This window comes from Phocoena phocoena, chromosome 2, assembly GCF_963924675.1.
Source record: "Phocoena phocoena chromosome 2, mPhoPho1.1, whole genome shotgun sequence".
Classification (NCBI taxonomy): Eukaryota; Metazoa; Chordata; class Mammalia; order Artiodactyla; family Phocoenidae; genus Phocoena; species Phocoena phocoena.
The window spans coordinates 143,502,690-143,521,254 of record NC_089220.1 but is presented as its reverse complement, the minus strand read 5'-3'; the positions used below and the strand labels follow the sequence as shown (position 1 = coordinate 143,521,254).

Genomic DNA, 18,565 nt, shown 5'->3' with positions numbered 1-18,565 from the left:
ATCTGAGTTGCAGGCTTCCCCTTAAGCCGTGTCAGCCTTAGGAAAGAGCAGTGCCTTGTTCCTAGCCCATACCTGGAGTTGGCAGCTGCTCGCACGCCCTCTCCATCCCCACCACTAATAGCAGCACTTCTGGCCCTGTCAGCCCGAGGTCTCGAGGTCTGGGGCCCAGCATTTCCCGACTCCTTATCTGTGGCTCCCCCTTGGACTCAGCTGTCCCCTCAGCGTGAATCCCATTTCCTTATAGCGGGTTCTTACATTCAGCCTTTAAATATTCTTGCTAGATTAGTCTGTGAGTTTAGAAGCACAGAGCCCTATTTCAGGAAGGAGGAGCCCTGAGGCAATTGCTTTCAAGTCAGCCAGGCCCTTGACAACGTAGATCCACCCTGAGGTTGGAAGCCTCTGGTTCCCAGGAGCAGTCCCGCCTCCCTGCAGTCTCTACATCCGGCTCCCTCACCGGGATATGGAGAGACTTCCCACCCTCCCCCAGCCCCAGTCTTGTCCTGAAGGCGGCCGTGGCACACTTGGCATGCAGGCACCTAGTCCTTCCTGGAAGCACAGGGCCCACCTGGCACTGACCTACTCACCAAGGCCCTCCTGAGTGCCAGGGCCTCCTGAGTGCCAGGGCCTCCTGAGTGCCAGGCCCTGGGCTGAGCCCTAGAAACGGAGGGAAGGAGACTCGGTTCCGACCAGCAGTGCAGACACGGAGGCAGGGGAGACTGATGGGAACAGAGAGACGGCAGGCCAGTGCTGGAGGTGCAGCGGCCAAGGTCTACTGAAGGCAGGAGGGTGAGGAGAGGCTCAGAGGAGACCTGGCACTCACCCCGTAAGGCCTAGAAGCACCTCAGTGTGGCTCTAGCAAGAAAGGAGGGGAAGCCACCCGCTGCCCCGACGACTAGGGCCTTTAGCTCTGTGAATCTGTCTGGTCTCCACTTAGCAAATGCTAGGCCCCGAAGTGCAAACAGAGATGGAACACAGAAAGGACAAAGCGTGGGGCTGAGGCCACCGTACAACCTGAAGACCAAGAACAGGATCACACAAACGGGGTCCAGGCTCAGCAACCATTTTCACAGCTGCCGTCCAGCTGTCTCACACTCGGATGATAACAATAATAGTTATGACAGTAGCTAACGCTTACCAGATGCTTACTACGTGCCCAGCACTTTACACATTTGAGTTCACTTAGAGCTCATGGTAGCCCCATGAGGGAGAAATTATGATGCTTCCCCAAGGCCTCACGGCTGCTCAGTGGTAGCATCACGCCTGTGGAGCCAGGTAGTGCCATCTGAGTCTGTGCTCCCATCACTACCCCATCCTGGCCGTTCTCTCTAATCCATCGTTCAGGGTACCTTAGAATTAACATAGGCATTGGATGTGTCCTGATTTATACTAATGTGAAAGGGGCTAGAACCCTTTCAATGAGTGCATGGAAGAGACTGTAAATAGAGAAAATAAGGACTGAGGAGTTTCTTGGGGCCTTACCATCAATACCTCGTTTGTTAACCTCACACGAGCAGTTCGAGTGGGAAAGGACACAGTTGGCGTGTGTTTGGAAGCCAACTCAGGTGGAGCGATGAGGTGGGGACAGGAAGCTGAGGAGGCGGGAGGCTCAGGCTGGAGGTGGGGAGGAGGACCTTCAGCGGGGTGGGCGCCAGAGTCATCTGTGATGCAAGGCTCCTGGAGGACACCTCCCAGTGCAGGCGGGGGAGGCCCAGGCAGAGGGGTCAGAGTTCACAGCAGGGTGGAGGACCATGGTGTGGAGGTGGCCTGGAGAGCGCGCGGACCACGGGATCTGTGGAGTGTGGGTAAAACAAGCAGCTCCTGCCCCAGAGGGCTTCAAGGGCAGTGGGACCTGACCCCTGGTGTGCCCTCCAGCTGGGTCACACTTCTCCGGGCCCTTTGGCATCCGGAACCTCCTGTAGGTCCCTGGGTGGAACGGACCCTCTTCACTGCCAGGTCTTGTACAGACTGATCCTTGTGTCTGGAGTCCTGGTGGAGGAGAGGGGGCAAGCTTCCGTTATGGTCAGAGAAGAGAGGGGGCATGATTAGGGAAAGGGCCTGAGGGGTGTGTTATTAACGATGGCTGCTCCAGAGCACGGAAGGGAGGGCTGCAGGGAAGAGCAGATGGCAGTGGGGGAGTGGGGAGGGAGCAGAGCAATCTCGGTAAAAGGTCAGTTTCATTAATTATTAAATAAATATGAAACCATTAAAACAGCTGGTGGTGCTTACATTTGCAACGGACATACCCTGGCCCCGTAGGTGCAGATCTGAGTGGCTTCCCCGGGTGTCCGCCAGGGCGTGGGTGAGACAGCTGTACCTCAGGGCCTGTTGGTTGGGCCTGAGGGTTACAAGCAAGGCAGCCTGGAGAAGACCACACCCCATGAAGCCTTACCTTGTTGAAGGTGTATCCCCCACAGGACACACAAGCTACTGGGGGTAAACGAACTTGCCAGAGGCTGTGGGGCTGCAGCAGGTCTGCAGAAGCAGCCTGGCAGTGTTGTGCTCCTACACTGGCTAGAGGGCGCAGGTGGACCAGAGCCAGTGGACCCCCCCCCCCAACCAGGTGGCTGAGGTTTCATGGAGAGCGCCGGCAGGGTGGAGCCGGCCTGCAGCCCTCTGGGTGATTGAGGATGCTTGCTGAAGAGTGGGTGCCCCTGGGCCTCCTGCACGCCGCTGGTAGACACATGCCGGGCAGAAAAGCCACCCGAACCAGAAGACAAGCCACTTCCTCTGCTGTGCCCGGCCTGTCTCTCCAGCTCCCTCTATTGACAAAGCCTAACATTGCACCAGCTAGCAAAGGAGAAATATTTACAGGGTCCATTTCCCATTTCACAAAGCAGGGAGGGCAAAGGAGGGTGGATTTAGAGTTTGGAGGCACTGAAATGATAACTGCCAAAGATTTATATGATGCGAATCCCGGAACTGGTTAGTCCTCTGTTTCAACTACCCGCAGGCGTCTGCTTGTTGATATTACCATGTTTCTAGGAGAAATGCAGGGAGCCAGGCAGACAAGTTGCACGATGAACGTGGTTCCGAGTTGCTGCGGCAGGCCAGGCTTTCATTCCCTGACTTGGCTCGAGGGCTGCATATATGCCTTTTCAGGGCTGGGACTTACTTACATTGTTGTCTTACCACCGTGCTTCCTGAGGTAGTAAGTTGGCGGACACGAGCGTGTCCATTGCTTCTCATTTGTCCCCCATGTGCCTTTCAGTTTAGGAAGAGGTAGCTAAAGTATCTCATTCCCTCATAGCACAAGTCACAGCTGGCCTAGCAGATTTACCTTGGAGAGGAAGATTGAAAGGATATGTCATTCCAGCCATGTCTGAAGATTCTTTCAGGGAGAAATAGGATGAATAATTAGAGATAGGGAAGCAGGGTAGGATATGCACTATGAGAGGGGATTGCAATAACCCGAAATGTTTGCAGACACCGTGCTCCTCTTACTCCCCACCTCCTGCCCCCAAAACTCAGCCCTGGGAATTCTTCAATTTCTATAATTTGAGGGAATTATAGACCATCCCACCCTTACTAGTTAGTGATAAAAAGACAAGATCTTAACCAGATAAAGCAGAAACTAACACACCATTGTAAAGCAATTATGCTCCAATAAAGATGTAAAAAAAAAAAAAAAAAAGATCTTAACCAGAAATCGTGCGAAGCAGGTGCACCTCTTGGCTGAGACCCACAGGGAGGCCCTTACCTGGAAGGCGCTCGTAAGAGGATAAGCTGCCCCTTTGGTGCTCTTTGCTGTCTTTATCCGGCAGGGCTTCTGAGCTGCAGTGCTGTGGACACTTGGCCCCAGATGGTTCTTTGTTTGTTCACAGAGGGTGTTTAGCAGCAGCCCTGGCCTCTGTTTACTGGTGCTCCTCCGTTCGTGACAATGAGAAATGTCTCTAGACATTGACAGTTGTCCCTCCAGGGTGAGGGGGCAAAATCACCCCTGCTTGAGAGCCGCTGAGCTAAACCCAACCGCTTAGGACCTCTGAGCTGGGCTTCAAGTGAACCTGGACTCTTAGGGCAACTTCCAAATCAGATGAATCTCACCCAAAATGTTAGTTAGCAAAAGTGAAATTATAACATTGAGTGCCAATGAATTTTTCTTTTAAGGAAGTTGTCATCCCCTTCCCTCTACAACCTAGAAATCTACAAGCTCCCGAAGATTCTGACTTTTGGTTTAAAAGCCCACCCAGTTGGCCCAGATTGTAGCAGCCTAAAAATATATTCTGCTTGGACCCCTGGGCTGGCAGGTGGCCCAGGCATCCAGCCAGGACTGTAGCAGCCTAGGCCTTGCGCAGGAAGCCCACAGAACACAAGAAACAGAGCGTGGCTAGAACCTAGCTCATGGTTTGCAGCCATATACATGGCTTTGGGAGCAATAAGGGGACACAGGGATGTTGGGTAACACTGGGGCTTTTTCCAGAAAGGAACTTGTGGGTACATCTTGAGGGCGGGCCATGAACATGCCCTGTTCACCATCCGTCTGCAGGCAGGTCAGTCAGGGCCAGGGTTTAGGCTAAGACCCCACATGGCTCTGTCTTCCGGGAGAGGTCGTGTCGTAGTTATGACTCGTTATTTAATCAGAGAGGTCACTAATACAGCTCAGGAAAACTTTCAGTAGCAGAGGCTGAATGGAGGGCTTTCCCCTTTAACTCTCCTACCACATGGCCGGGGAACTCATCCTGCAGATCGTCTTTGGATGTAACTTTCTCCAGGAAGATGCCGACTGAGTCAGGTCTCGCTCCTTTGTCCCTCCACACTGCCCTTGCTTCCCTTATAAGCACTCTTAACAATTCCAGTTGCCTACGTACTCATCTTTCTTTCTCAGTGGATTGGGCCATTGCAATCCATTGTATCCCCAGCACACTGCTCAGTGTCAGGTACATAGTCAGGGTTCAGTATGAAAGCTGTATGTATCAAATGAACGCACGTGGGCTTCAGCGTCAGAAAGATGAGGTTCAAACCCTGCCTCTGGCATTTATAAGCTAAATGAGTTGGGGACATTTCTTGACGTCTTTGAGCCCCGGTTTCCTCATCTGAAAAACGTGGAAGATGGACCCATCTCTTAGAGTCAGAGCGAAGAAGAAATGAAATGAAATAGTGTCTAGAAAGTACCCAGCACGTTGCCTAGCACATAGTCAGTACTCCAAAAATACTAAGTCCTTTCCCTCCCTCCTTAACTAATCTATGCTGTTTCTAAAGCAATCCAGTTCATTGATTTTTTTTTCTGTTGCACACGTTTAAGAAGAGCACTTCCCTCCCCAGAAGTTTAAGAATTTTTATTCTGAAATCTTGTCCCTGTAATTAGTAGAATCACCCCCAGATACGAATGGAGAGCTAATCTTCCTCTAATCTTCATGCCCCCTCCACCCTACCCTGTGTCTGGCTGTCACCGAGGAAGACTGATGAGAGAATGTGTTTTTGTTTCATTATAAGTCAGCGATGTCCAGGAAGCCTCAAAGGGGACTAGAAGTAGAAGTGTACAGAATGTTCATGTTTCTGCTTCCTTCTCCCCTCTTTCCCTTCCTTTTTCCATTCCTTTATTCTTGCCCTCAGCAGATACTTATTGAAGCCTCCTTTATTCCAGGCAGTATACTCAGTAAGTCCTGAGACAGACGTAGATAAGATCTCTGGCCTTAAGTTACTCACCATCTGGGGATGAGTCAGTGTAGCGTGATGGGCACCGTCCCGAGAGACAATGCAAGTGCTGCAGACGAGCGAAGAAGACAGAATGACTGAGGGAATCGGTCGCGCAGGGTCACGTTCGGTCGGGACTTTGAGCGCGAGTAGATTCCTGCAGGCACAGAGCAGGGGAAGGATGCCCACGACAGAGACCACAGTGATGGAGCGGTGTGCAGTGTGTGGGGCGGGGGTTAAGTCTACAACGGCATGTGACTGGGGTGAGAGGGGCTGGGGGCACAAAGAAGGGGGAGATGGGGTCTGAAAAACAGGAACCGTATGCCGAAGGCTCGAGTGTGCCCCCTCTGAGGAACGTGGACGGTGGGGGACTGTGTTTCTTTGTTTTGTTTTCTTTTGGCCGCGCCACGTGGCTTGTGGGATCTTAGTTTCCCGACCAGGGATTGAACCCAGGGCCACAGCAGTGAAAGCACCAGGTCCTGACCACTGGGCCGCCAGGGAACTCCCATGGGGTGGGGGTGGGGGGTGCGGCGAGGGGAGACTGTGTTAGTTTCTAAGCAGCGGATGCCGTTGTAGGAAGACCACCCCGGTAGCTGCGTGGGTCTGGGGGAGATTGGGTGCTGGCCCGGCTCGGAGCACGGGTGGCGGCTGTGAGAATGGATGGAGTGAAGGAGACTGGGCGGAGGGGTGTTAGGGGATTGGGGATGCAACAGAACCCAGTGAGTGACTGGACGTGAGGGGTGGGTGAGAGCAAAGAGTTGACAGGCGTGGTGTCCCCGTCTGGGCTGTCCGAGGAGGTGGGACGATTGTTTTAGGTGTGAGGGGTCCAAGGTGTCTGTCATACTGTTTAGACACATCTCCTAAGGTGGATAGATGGACCCGAAGCTTAGGAGAGAAGCTGCGCTGTAAACACCACCAGAGACGTGAGATGTGAGTCTGCCACTCCCAGGTCCTCCCTTCACGCCCCTCAGCACAGCCAAACATCAGTGCACAAGTCCTGGTACCTCCTTCCCCAGAATACCTCAGATCCATCCGCTTCTCTCCGCCTCACGTCTGGTGCTACTGTCACCTCCTGCGAGGATTACTCCCCCAGCCTCATGCCACCTGGGCTTCTTCCCCCTCACCTTGTCCCCTCGTCCACTGACAGGGTGACCTTCCCAAACGTGAAGGTCTGTGTGCGACGCACCTCAACTTAAGAGCCTTCAGCAGTTCTCTGCTGCCCTCAAAATCCATCACCCTCATGGTGTGGGACCTGACCCCTGGTGTGCCCTCCAGCTGGGTCACACTTCTCCGGGCCCTTTGGCATCCGGAACCTCCTGTAGGTCCCTGGGTGGAACGGACCCTCTTCACTGCCACGTCTTGTACAGACTGATCCTTGTGTCTGGAATGCTTTTTAACCCCACCTCCAAGCCTTACGCCTGGTTAACTACTAACTATTCCCCTTCTGCTCTCAAGTGAAGTCTCTGAAAAGCATTTTCTACTTGCCATAACTAGGTTAGGTATCCCTCCTAAGAGGTTTTTTATTACAGCTCTGCTCGACCTTCTTATAGCAGCTTACAACTGGATGGACATAGCTGCTTACTCCTCTCCCCCGACCATGCTGTAAAGCTCCTAGGAACTGTCTTGGATATAGGAACTGTCTCGTTTCCCAGTGTAGGTACAATAGTCACCTGGAGGCTGGCTCAGAGTGGGAGCTCGGGAAATACCTGCCCAATGAATCAATGAATCAGTTAGTTAGTTCATGGGGATAGAAGAGGTTGCCCCCATCCTGTCTGCTGATCAAAGGGAAGGCCTAACTCAGACCTCTGCATTCAGCCCATGTTCAGGGGCGGAGACATATGTAAGAGCCAGGGGGCACCTGGCAAGGAGTGGCGTAGGAGATGGTGTAGTCGGAGAGGTCAGCCAAACAATTCCAAGAAGGTGGTGGTCATAAGTGTCGATACCCAAGAGAGCTTAACAGTGAGAATTGAATTTGAATTTCTGTTGGGTTGGGCTCGGCTGTACAGAGTTCGCTGCAGAGTGATTGCAGAGCGTGGAGGAGGGAGGGAAAGGTGAGAAGACGCTGTGTGAATGGCCAGCAAAGGGAAGGAGAGGTAGGCATGGGGCTTGAGGAGCCTGTACTCGTCTGCTAGGGCCGCCATCACAAAATACCACAGGCCGGGTGACTTAAACAATAGAAACTTACTTTCTCGCCGTTCTGGAGGCTAGAAGTCTGAGATCAAGGTGTTAGCAGGGTGGGTTTCTTCTGAGGCCTCTCTCTTTGTCTTGTAGATGGCCACCTTTTCCCTGCGTCTTCACATGGTCTTCCCTCTGTGCCTGTGTCCGGATTTCTTCTTCTTATAAGAACACCAGTCATATTGGATCAGGGTCCACCCATATGAGCTCATCTCACCTTAATTGTCTCTTTTTTAAAAATATTTATTTATTTATTTTCCTGCGTCAAGTCTTAGTTGCGGCATGCGGGATCTCAGTTCCGGCATGCAAGCTTCTCTCTAGCTGTGGCGCACAGGCTCAGTAGTTGCACTGTGGCACACGGGCTCTCCAGTTGTGGCATGTGGGCTTAGTTGCCCCGTGGCGTGTGGGATCTTAGTTCCCCAACTAGGGATCGAAGCCAGGTTCCCTGCATTGGAAGGTGGATTCTTAACCACCGGACCACCAGAGAAGTCCCCTTAACTGCCTCTTTAAAGGCCCCTTCTCTGGATACAGTCACAGTCTGAGATACTGACGGCTGGACCTTCCACATATGAATTTGGGAGACACACTTCAGGCCACGTAGGAAAGAAGAGTGGAGAGAATTAATTCATGATGGGCAGGACTCCAGCATGGATCACTGTGGCAGGAAGGTCCTGGAGGAAGCCGGAGGACGTGATTCTATGAAAGAGCTCCTCCTGGCCCAGGGAGTCTCACGAGAGAGTCTCGGGTAAAGGCATTTCAGCAAAGCCAGACGCATTTTTTTTTAACAACAGAATCCTACATACACGATAGATTTAAATCCCTCTTGTGCTGAAATAGGGAATTGTATCCTTCCCTGATTTTCTAAACCCCTTTACCAACTGTGATGGTGCAGAGCTTGAAAGGCACCAGTGGTGGAGCATCCAAGGGAGTGTATGTCTTATTAAAGCCGTTTATATCTCAGGCAGTAGGTGAGATGTATGTGTGTGAGAGGGAGGGATTGATTCTTCCCCCTGCACACCGTCTAGCCATCCCCCAGATTAACCCAGTGTTCACTCATCAGGTGGTGAGTAGGGGCGCCTGTGATCGGTAGGACTGTTGAAAGAGCAAGTGGAGCCACGATGGGGCCTGTCCCGCCACCCAGAGCTTGACAGTGAGCCCATTGCCTCCAAAACGTTATCGAATGGTTTAGCACAAGAAGAAGTTCCTGTGGGGTTTTTTTTTATACACCTTAGGATAAACTACCCCCTCGGGTTGAATCTTTAAATGTTTTAGACAAAATTCTGCTCGTTTTTCTTAGTTTCCGTTTTTCCATTGGGTATTTTTTGTAAAGTGTAGACAGAAGCAAGGTTGCTCTCACTTACAAATTGTAATTTGCTGATTCCCACAAAGAGACCTGTCTTCTTGTCTAAGCTGTACCCAAATGCCTTTCCTCCCAAACTAGCGGTGCTGAGAAACCCTCAGCTAAAGAGATGGGCAGAAAGGGCCATGGCTCTTGACCCCCGTGGAAGGACCTCGTGGAACTCCACATGTGGCTTCAGCCAAGTTGCCCAAAAGGCAGCGAGGCTGCCGGAGGTCAGGGCTTGCTGAGTGAGGCTCTTCCTCTGTCAGGGCCAGGTTCCTTTAAAGAGCAGCCTGTGAGCTGAGGGGCATCTAGAGTGGCAGGGACCGCCTCTCCCTTCTCGCGCATGTCAAGGAGAGGGCTGCTGTCGGCCCCAGACAGGCCCCACGGAAGCAGGCCTCCAACAGTGATCACAAAGGGCCGAGGGCTCTGAGGCTTCCGGCCTTGGTCACCTGGCAGGTGCACACAGGAGAGCCACCCTGTCCAGCCGGTCCCTGCGCCGTTCGCCAGAGAGCCCCCTTTCCTGTTTCACCCACCCAGCTCTCGGGTGCACAGCTAACTTCTTATCTATCAGCCAGCGTGAGAGAGAGGGGCACAGCGAACACAGTCAGCCAGCTCTGGATGGAACACGCCTTTCAGAAATGTGGGACCCTCTGGGCTGCAGTGGTTCTTAGGTCTCCCAGAGCCACGGGATGGCTTTTAAAGGAAGTGTCCTGTGCGTCGGATCTTTCAGCTGAAAGTGGACAAGGTAGCGGGCAGTTCCAAGGGCGGCCCTCGGAAGTCTGGTCGCAGTGGCAAAGCCAGCACCACGGACAGCAGAGCGGTGAGCAGCAGTCCCACCAGCAGCCGGGTCAGACTGAAGTGTTCCAGGTAAATCAGCGAGCACCGCCTTCTCGTAGGTACCGGCGCCTCTCTCTGCTTCCTGTCCCCCTCGGTCTCTGCCTCCCTGCCACAGCACGACTGCCGATAGAGACTGTGAGTGCTGGCCCCTCCCAGGGAAGGTAGTAGCCCTGACTTGAGGGGGTCCAGTAGGAGGCTCGGCTCTTCTCATGAGGCTGCCTGGGCGCCTTGCCACTCTGAGTTTTTTGAGCCGTTCCTGGTCCATCCCTCGCGCCTGGGGCAGCCCTGACCTAAGCGTGCAGCAGCAGTGGACACTGCCGGCAGCCCCGTGGTGCAGGACGCAGCCCCTTCGGGGTGTTCGGAGCTCCACTTCTCAGCCAGAAAAGTTCTCACTGGGGAAAGGCTCCTGTTGGGGGCATGAACCGGCTGATGCTCCATCCACCCCACCAGGTCTTCATGAGGGAGCCCCAGGTGCCTTCGGTCATGTCCCAGAGCCTGCCCCGCAGAGCGAGGATGGGGGAGGAAGCAGCTGGTGGTAGGGCTCTGAGACCCGCAGACTAAGATCCCCCTTCTCAAGGGAGAGCTTTCCCTTTTCCCCACCCTCATCCCAAGCACCTTTCCCACCAGGTCGAGCAGCATCTTCAGAGACAAAGGTCTAGAACCCAGATGTCACTCCAGGTCCGCAAAGGGGCAGGATCCTTTTACATATGCAGAGAGGTACCCTGTCCTATAATGATTAGCCCCTCCTTCCTCCATCTATAAGGCTCAGCCCCGGCCCATTCTTATGCCTCACAACTGCCATGTAAGGCAGAATTCCCTAAGCTGGTTCTTCGTGGTCACGATGCTAAAAAGAATTCTTGGTCAAATAAGTTTGTGAAACATGATTAAACAGACTTATTCGGTTTCTTGACTGCAGGACTTATCAGAGCCTTTATTATACTAACGAAGACTGAGGATTTTTAGGAGGTAGGCAAAGTATACCTTGTTTCCCAAACTCATTTGTCCACAGAATTCTTTCCTCCCAGAGCATCTCATGGGCCAAGAATTGGACACAACACACTTTGGGACATTTGCCATAAGGGATGGAAATATAGCTCCTCAGATTTTCTGGATGGGTAGTCTGAGGCCCAGAGAACTTGAAGGACTTGTTAAAGGTGAAGTCTAACCTTGCAGGGATTTGGCCTTGCCGTAGATACATACAGTGAAGACAGGCCACTCAGCTGTTCACACACGTAGCCCCCCTTTTGCCCCTCCCCATGTTGCAGTGCTGTTGCATTTTGATCGTCGGTTGTATGTACCTTGCTTGGCACCAAGCTGGGTTCTCCCCACCAGTGGGCCTCTTGTCCACCCTGTGTCCTGGCTCAGTTTTAAATAGAGAAAGGTCGTGTCCTGAAGTTGTGTTTGTGTGCTGGAATGACAGCTCCCAGGAGAGAACAGCTTCCCAGGATCTCAGACATTTGAGGACCGTCTCAGAGCATCCCTCAGGTGGCCGGTGGCGTGTTCCTGGGCCGCCCCCTTAGAGAGGTGACCGTGAGGGTGGCTGGCAGGCTGGGCTCCTGGGACGTGCCGGTGCCCGGGAGGATGAGCCGACTCCCCTGCCCTTTCTTTTCTTCTCTCCTGCAGGACATGCTGCCCATGCCAGGAGATCCAACCCAGGGGACCGGCAACTATAACATTGAAGACTTTGCTGACCTGGGCATGTTCCCGCCGTTTTCTGAGTAGCTGCGGACAGAGCGAGGCTTCCACCGGGCAGTGCCCCCCATGCTGTGACATTGACGCCCACGTGAACGGGGCCCCCCCCGCGCCCTGCTTGCCCTGCCGCGGGACCCCCCAGCAGAAGACATCTCACGCCCCGTGTTCCCCTCACTGCCGTGGTGTTGCTCAGCTTCTAACCCACAGCTGCAGCTGCTCGGCCACCGACCAGGAGCCCAGTAGACGTTGGGGGCTGGTTGTATTTATTGTATTTTACCTGTCTGTGCTTGGGAGGCGAGCCCATTGGGTTCTTAAAATCTGGTTGTGAATAATCTCATATTAGACAATTTTCATCTATAAAAAGTTCAGTTACAGCTCAGAGAGCCCAAGCGGCACCCTCAGGCCTGCCCAGGAAGCTGGAATCTGGTTTCTTCTGGCCTTTAACTCCTGTGTCCGGGTGGGGCTTAGGGGGTGTTGGGGAAAGAGGTGAACAGGATGCACAGGCTTTGTTCTCCGAGCTAGAGAGGAGGAGCCTGGGGACACCGAGGTGGGGGGGACGCTGGCTCCTCTGGGCCCTGTCTCAGCCACGTCTGTCTGTGCGTCCGTCGTGCCGTGAGATGTGTGTACTTGGTGCAGTGTGATGTGAATCCTTGTCCTGATGGATGTGTTGTGCCCCGTGTCTGTCGTGTGCGGCCACAGTGAGGGTCTAGAATCCAGGGTGTGTGGCGAGAGTGACATCCCGGATGTGCAGCCCCGTCCAAGCTGAGCAGGAGCCCCTGTGGCCGGAGGAAGCAGGGCTCAGGGCCTGGGCGCCGGGCGGACAGGCTGACCTGAGCAGACGGGCACTTGACAGTGTCACTAGGAGTCCTGGCCGGGAGCTGCTCACTTTGATGGGTCAGTTCTTTGGTCCAAGCCCCCCACGTGCAGATTCAGAGCCCATGAGAGTGCCCACCCTTTCCTCTCTGTGTCTGAAGAGCGGCCTCTCCTGGTTCTGCCAGGGTTTCTCATCCTTGCCCTGTCGGTGAGAGCCGGGCTTTGTCCCCGCCCGATGGCTGCAGGGGGCACCCCTTGAGCTCACAGAGACCCTGGCCCCCATGGGGGTGTAAGGGGGAGGGCAGGGCACCCAGGCCTCCCGGTCCTTCTGTGCCACAGGGTGCCTTCCTGGGACCAAGCTCTAGAGATGACTGAGGGGTGAACCCTGTGCGTGGAGATGGGAGCTCTGAGACGTTCCCCACCAGGCCGCCGGAGCATCCTCTCTTCAGCCGGCTGGGAACAGTGGCATCTCGGGGGGCGGAGGCAGGGGGTGGGGGGGGATTGCAGGGCTCCGGCTCCGGTTTTGGCTCCAGTTCTGATTCTGCCACATACTCGCCAGGGCCTTGAATTCCTCAGGTGGTCTCAAGACAGAGTAAGAGCTGACTTCTAGAAGCTTCTACCTGGCTGACCTCTGAGCCCCCGGTCCCTGGCTTGCTGTGTTTCCCTCAGATTTGAGGAGGTCAATTGAAGAATCCATCCCTCCATTTTTACTTACCTCTGCCCCTCGCGTGCCCTTGACGCTAAGGAAGGAAACTCTCATGTTCTTTTCCTTTCCTGTCCTGCATCAGCATCCCATCAGCTCACCGACTCCTAAAGGGGAGAAACGCTGCCGGTGCGTGGCTGCCTGGGGGCAGCTGGAGGAGCCCATCCACGGGGAAAGCCTCCCCTTCCAGCCGACCCCTGTCAGGCACCTGGCTGGGAAACAACCCTTGTATCCCTCCTTCCATAATTCTGATGGACCAAGCAGAATGGAGTTGCTTCTAGGCTGCCTGAGCGGGGAGTGAGCCTGGCCTGCAGCAAGGAGCCAGGGGAGAGCGTTTGCTCTCATCCTCTGAAAGTTCTGCATTAAAAGCCCAGCCCTGGCTGGCATCCAGAGGGGGTGTGTGCCAGTCTTGCCTGGAGAGCTCCAGCTATAATAGTCCACCATTGTTCAGAATACCTTTGTCCGGTAGCTTTGTGTGATCCCAGTTCCTAGGCTCTAAATGAACACTGATGTTACAGTTTCTAGAGTGGCTCTTAATCCTTTTGTATGTAGTGGTGATAGGACCTGGGGTTTAGACGCACATGATATCCTTTCACCCTTAGGAGCCTTTTGGCTTCTGGGAAAATGGCACGTGGCTGAAACTCCACACACCCAGTCAGTACCAGACCCAGAAAGGGCTCCCGGGCGTGCCCTGCCCCTGGAGCCACCCCTGCCCACCCCTACCCCCAGCTCGGATCTTACCTCAGGCGGTGGGCTTAATTATTTCCCAGAAAGGCACAAGAATAGCTTTTGGATCAAAGAATCGTTTCTCAATGAAATGAAAATGGACTTCTTGTGGCATTTAGTCTCTGGGTTTGGAAGTTTGGCAGGGGATGGGGGTATGTTTGTCTTTCCTTCTGGTTTCAGAGGGCACTTGGGGATTTTCTGAGGGGCACACACTGGTCAGCACGCTGACTAGGCCCAGCCCACCTGGGCTGTGCTGGGTGCTGAGGGGATGCAAAAGGACAGAGGAGGGGGCTTCCCTGGTGGCGCGGTGGTTGAGAGTCCGCCTGCCGAGGCAGGGGGACGCGGGTTCGTGCCCCGGTCCGGGAAGATCCCACATGCCGCGGAGCGGCTGGGCCCGTGAGCCACGGCCGCTGAGCCTGCGCGTCTGGAGCCTGTGCTCCACGACGGGAGAGGCCACAACAGTGAGAGGCCCGCGTACCACAAAAAAAAAAAAGGACAGAGGAGGACAGCCTTGCCCCCAGGGACCTTTCATCTACTTCACCCACTTACACAGCATCTAGGGTGAGGACCACTCAGTTCTAGAAGGCAAGGATTCATGGGCGACTGAAAGCCAGTCATAAAGGGGGAGCATGGTGACTAAACAGACCCAACGTCCCCCTTCCAGCTTTGTCCCCAGAGCCCGCGAGGGGAGTCTGACTGCAGTCTGACCCACAGCTCGAGTTCTCTATTTTCTCTGTTCCCCATTCCACTCTTTGGCTGTGATTCTTAGAAGCCACCACGTGGCCACGAAGGTACAGAGAAGACCCAGAGGATCCCACATCTGAGGGATTCTCTCCCCAAGGAATTTTAAGACAAACTGGAGTGAGAATTAAAGCCCTAGAGGGTCTAATGACCCCAGTTTGCAGAGAAGAACCTCCCTCGCCGGTCCCCGCCCAGCCAGGAGGCCAGGATGCCCACGGCCCCTGCGTCAGCGCGGCCTTCGGCCCTGATCCCTCTCCTACTGGAGACGGAGGCAAAGCTGGGTTGGGAAGGTGAGCAACACCTAGGACTTTGGCTCTGGGACTCTTCCTCACACACACCTCATCTCACAACTACTAGGCCTTCGGCTGGCTTTCCTTAGGCTGAGCAAGCAGAAGGCTTTCCACCCAAAAGGGCCAGACGGTGGCTGCCTGAGCTATTGGTGAGCACGCAGCTGCAGCCACGCTGAGGCTCGGCCTGGACTTGGTTAGGGAACTGCGACAGTGGCTCCGGATGTTCTAGAACACCCTGCCTCTGTGTTGCTCCCCACTAGCTTGGTCTTTAGTTTTGGTTTCAGGGAGGAATAGAGCATCACAAACAGCAACGTTCTTCTCTGCTTCCCGGTTTATCAAATTCCACCCTTCTGTTGTTTCCTGAATACCTGTTGCAACGAGTAGGATTCTGATAGCTGATGGAACAGACATCGGGGAGCGTGGATCTCCTGTGCCAATAAAGAGACCGTGTTCCCCAGACGAGCCGCCCTGGACACTATCAGTGCTGCGGCCGGGCTTGGACGAGAGACGAGTCAGGCCCCGGGGAAATGAGTGTTCCCTTCCAGACACATCAGTACCTGGGCCAGTGGATGAGCAGTGAACCTCTCCCCCGCTGGGCCCACCTGCCCCCTAACAGTTACGACCTGTCATATTAGCAAGACCAAGCCAAGTCACCTAACAGCCCTAGCCAGTAACAAGTCAGGATGGAAATGCTCCTTGTTCTACTAGAAAGTATGGGTTTGGTCATGAGGTCGCTGTGCCCTGACTTGTGTCCTGACAAGTTGGGACAACCCAACTTGTCCATTGCAACCCTTCCCCCCGTGCCAGATTCTCATCTTGCATATGAAGGGAACTGGCTGTCCTCCTTTTCCTCGGCTGCCAGGCGTCTGGGGCAACTTGAAGCAGCACCACACAACGATACAGGCACACTTTCACATGTAGGTGTGCCTGGGTCTTGGGGCCAGAGCCTATGGGCCAGTGACTGTGGAGGTGGGAAAAGGGGGGGTCTCACAGGACCAGGGCAGCTTGCTTCCAGTAACAATCTCATTTTCCTTCAAAAGCGAGAGAGTTCACAGATGAGCTTCAGTGGACCATTTAAGCACTTAATCGTTTCTCTTTTAACCTTTCTTCTTATGAATGTGAACTGTGCTGTGGATAAATCATCATTTGTATTGCTTGAATGTTCTCTATGACTAACAGTTATTAAGTCAGTTGTGTATATGTGTAACTAATGTAACTGCCTTTTAAAATTTCATTACAATAAAAATGGCTTTGCTCTGAACGCTGAATAGCCCAGGCCAACTTTGTAATTGAACAATTCGTAGAACCTCCTCTTGGAGTTTGGGAGATTATCTCGTATTATGCTTCCTAAGGGCTGTGTTGTGTTGTAGCCAGGAAAGGGTGTAGAATACACATATGCTAAAGAGTGACTCTGTCAGGGGGTCTAGCTATGTAAAATTTAAAAAGAAACTAATAATTCTTGGCTTTTATGTTAGGCAAGGCCCTCTAGAAGGCTCTTTGCAAATGCAGTTTTTATTATCATTATAAACCTCTGCTCTGTGGATATTATTCCTGGTTTATAGATTAAGAAACTGGGACTCAGAGAAGTTAAGTGACTTATCTAAGAACACACAGGAAGGAAATGACAGAACCAAGGTTTGATCTTAGGTCTCATTACAAAACTCTGTATGTACTGTCCTCTTCAAACCTCTACAGTAATTATTTCTTTTTAAAATTCTCCCATAATTAAATTAGTATTTTAATATGCTCAAACTTCTAGTAAATGCTTACAGAATCTAACCTTCTCTGTTGAAAGAGGACCATTTGGATTCTAGCAAAATGGCAGACTAAAATCACTTGGAAACTCTTTTCCATCAAACGTTTAGCATTGTTATTTTTTACAGCGTTATTGAGCTACTACTGACATAAAAGAAACTACACATATTGCACACGGGAGGTGGGAATTCCCTGGCCGTCCAGTGGTCAGGACTTGGTGCTTTCACTGCCATAGGCCCAGGTTCAATCCCTCGTCGGGGAACTAAGATCTAGCAAGCAACACGGCACAGCCAAACCAAACCAAACAAAAGCAAGTACTACAGGGAAAGTAAGTGCGGAACAGGAAGTGAAGGTGACGAAATCCATCCGATTCCAAGTTTTGAGAAGTGGTGCACACACCCCATCACCAAGTGATTGTGGTTATTTAAGAAGAAAATATTTTTAAAAATAAAATAAATGTACAGGAGAAAATTTGGCGTCCTTGAGCTAGGCATAGATTTCTTGGATACTAGACCAAATGCATGACCTGTAAAAGAATAAAATGACAAATTGGACTTTAAAAATTCAAAGGTGGGCTTCCCTGGTGGCGCAGTGGTTGAGAGTCCGCCTGCCGATGCAGGGGACACTGGTTCGTGTCCCGGTCCGGGAAGATCCCACATGCCGCGGAGCTGCTGGGCCCATGCGCCATGGCCACTGAGCCTGCGCGTCCGGAGCCTGTGCTCCGCAATGGGAGAGGCCACAACAGTGAGAGGCCCGCATACCGCAAAAAAAAAAAAAAAAAAAATTCAAAGGTCACAAACGTGTATTTAAATGACAAAACTCATGAAATTGTTCACTTAAGATGGGTTCTTTAAATTATGTTTTTCATAAATTATGTCTAAATTAAGTGGATGTAAAAATCATAGCAGGAGAGTTTTTTGTAGAATTTGACAAAGTGATCCCCAATTTCCTATGGAAGAAGAAGACAAAAAAGAATAGCCAATACATTTTAATACGATATTTTAGAAAAAAGAAGAGAACGAATGAGGAAGAAGAAGAGAAGGAGAAAGATGGAACATTCAAACTACGAGGCTCCTGGAAACGTCATAATTAAAAGTGTGGATTGGCATAGAGATAGAAAACTAGATCCATAGAACACCGCAAAGAACGTACAAGTACACACATTCAGAAAAGAGAATATTTGGTACACGTGCCACTGAAGCGAGCCAGAGACTGTTATTTGCAAGAGTCAGCATTACAAATCATGGCGACCGGACAGACTTCCAATAAATGGTGCTGGGGAAAAGCACATAGGAAAATAAGTAATTTTACGCTTATCTTACACAATATACAAAAGATGAATTCCACACAGATGAAAACATCTGAGTGTTAAAAGCAATATATGTAAAATATTTAGAAAAAATCTAGGAAAATATATTTATGAAATCAAGTCAGGGAAGGTTGTTTTTTTGTTTGTTTGTTTGTTTGTTTTTTGCGGTACGCGGGCCTCTCACTGTTGTGGCCTCTCCCGTTGTGGAGCACAGGCTCCGGACGCGCAGGCTCAGCGGCCATGGCTCACGGGCACAGCCGCTCCACGGCATGCGGGATCCTCCCGGACCGGGGCACGAACCCGTGTCCCCTGCATCGGCAGGCGGACATTCAACCACTGCGCCACCAGGGAAGCCCGGGAAGGAGTTTTTAAACCAGGCACAGAGACCACAAACCAGGAAAAAATACTGTTATGTTTAAGCTCACTAAAAAATAATCAGCTTAAAGAAATGGAAAAGACAACCAATAAACTGGTAGAAATATTTGCAGTTCATATACCCAACAAAGTGGTATTCACTTTGTTGAGAGAGAATATTCACAATATAGGGATTC

At 52.3% G+C, this 18,565-nt stretch overlaps 1 protein-coding gene across 2 annotated transcripts in view; it reads left to right on the top strand.

The window, feature by feature from the left end:
* ARNT2 (aryl hydrocarbon receptor nuclear translocator 2) overlaps window positions 1-11,707 on the top strand; it is a 155,277-nt gene extending 143,570 nt beyond the window's left edge. For both annotated transcript variants that reach the window (XM_065872437.1, XM_065872435.1), the window contains 2 exons: window positions 9,879-10,015; window positions 11,609-11,707. In XM_065872437.1, the coding sequence (XP_065728509.1) occupies window positions 9,879-10,015; window positions 11,609-11,707 (236 nt within the window). The remainder of the gene's footprint in view (window positions 1-9,878; window positions 10,016-11,608) is intronic.
* Window positions 11,708-18,565: the final 6,858 nt, after the last annotated feature.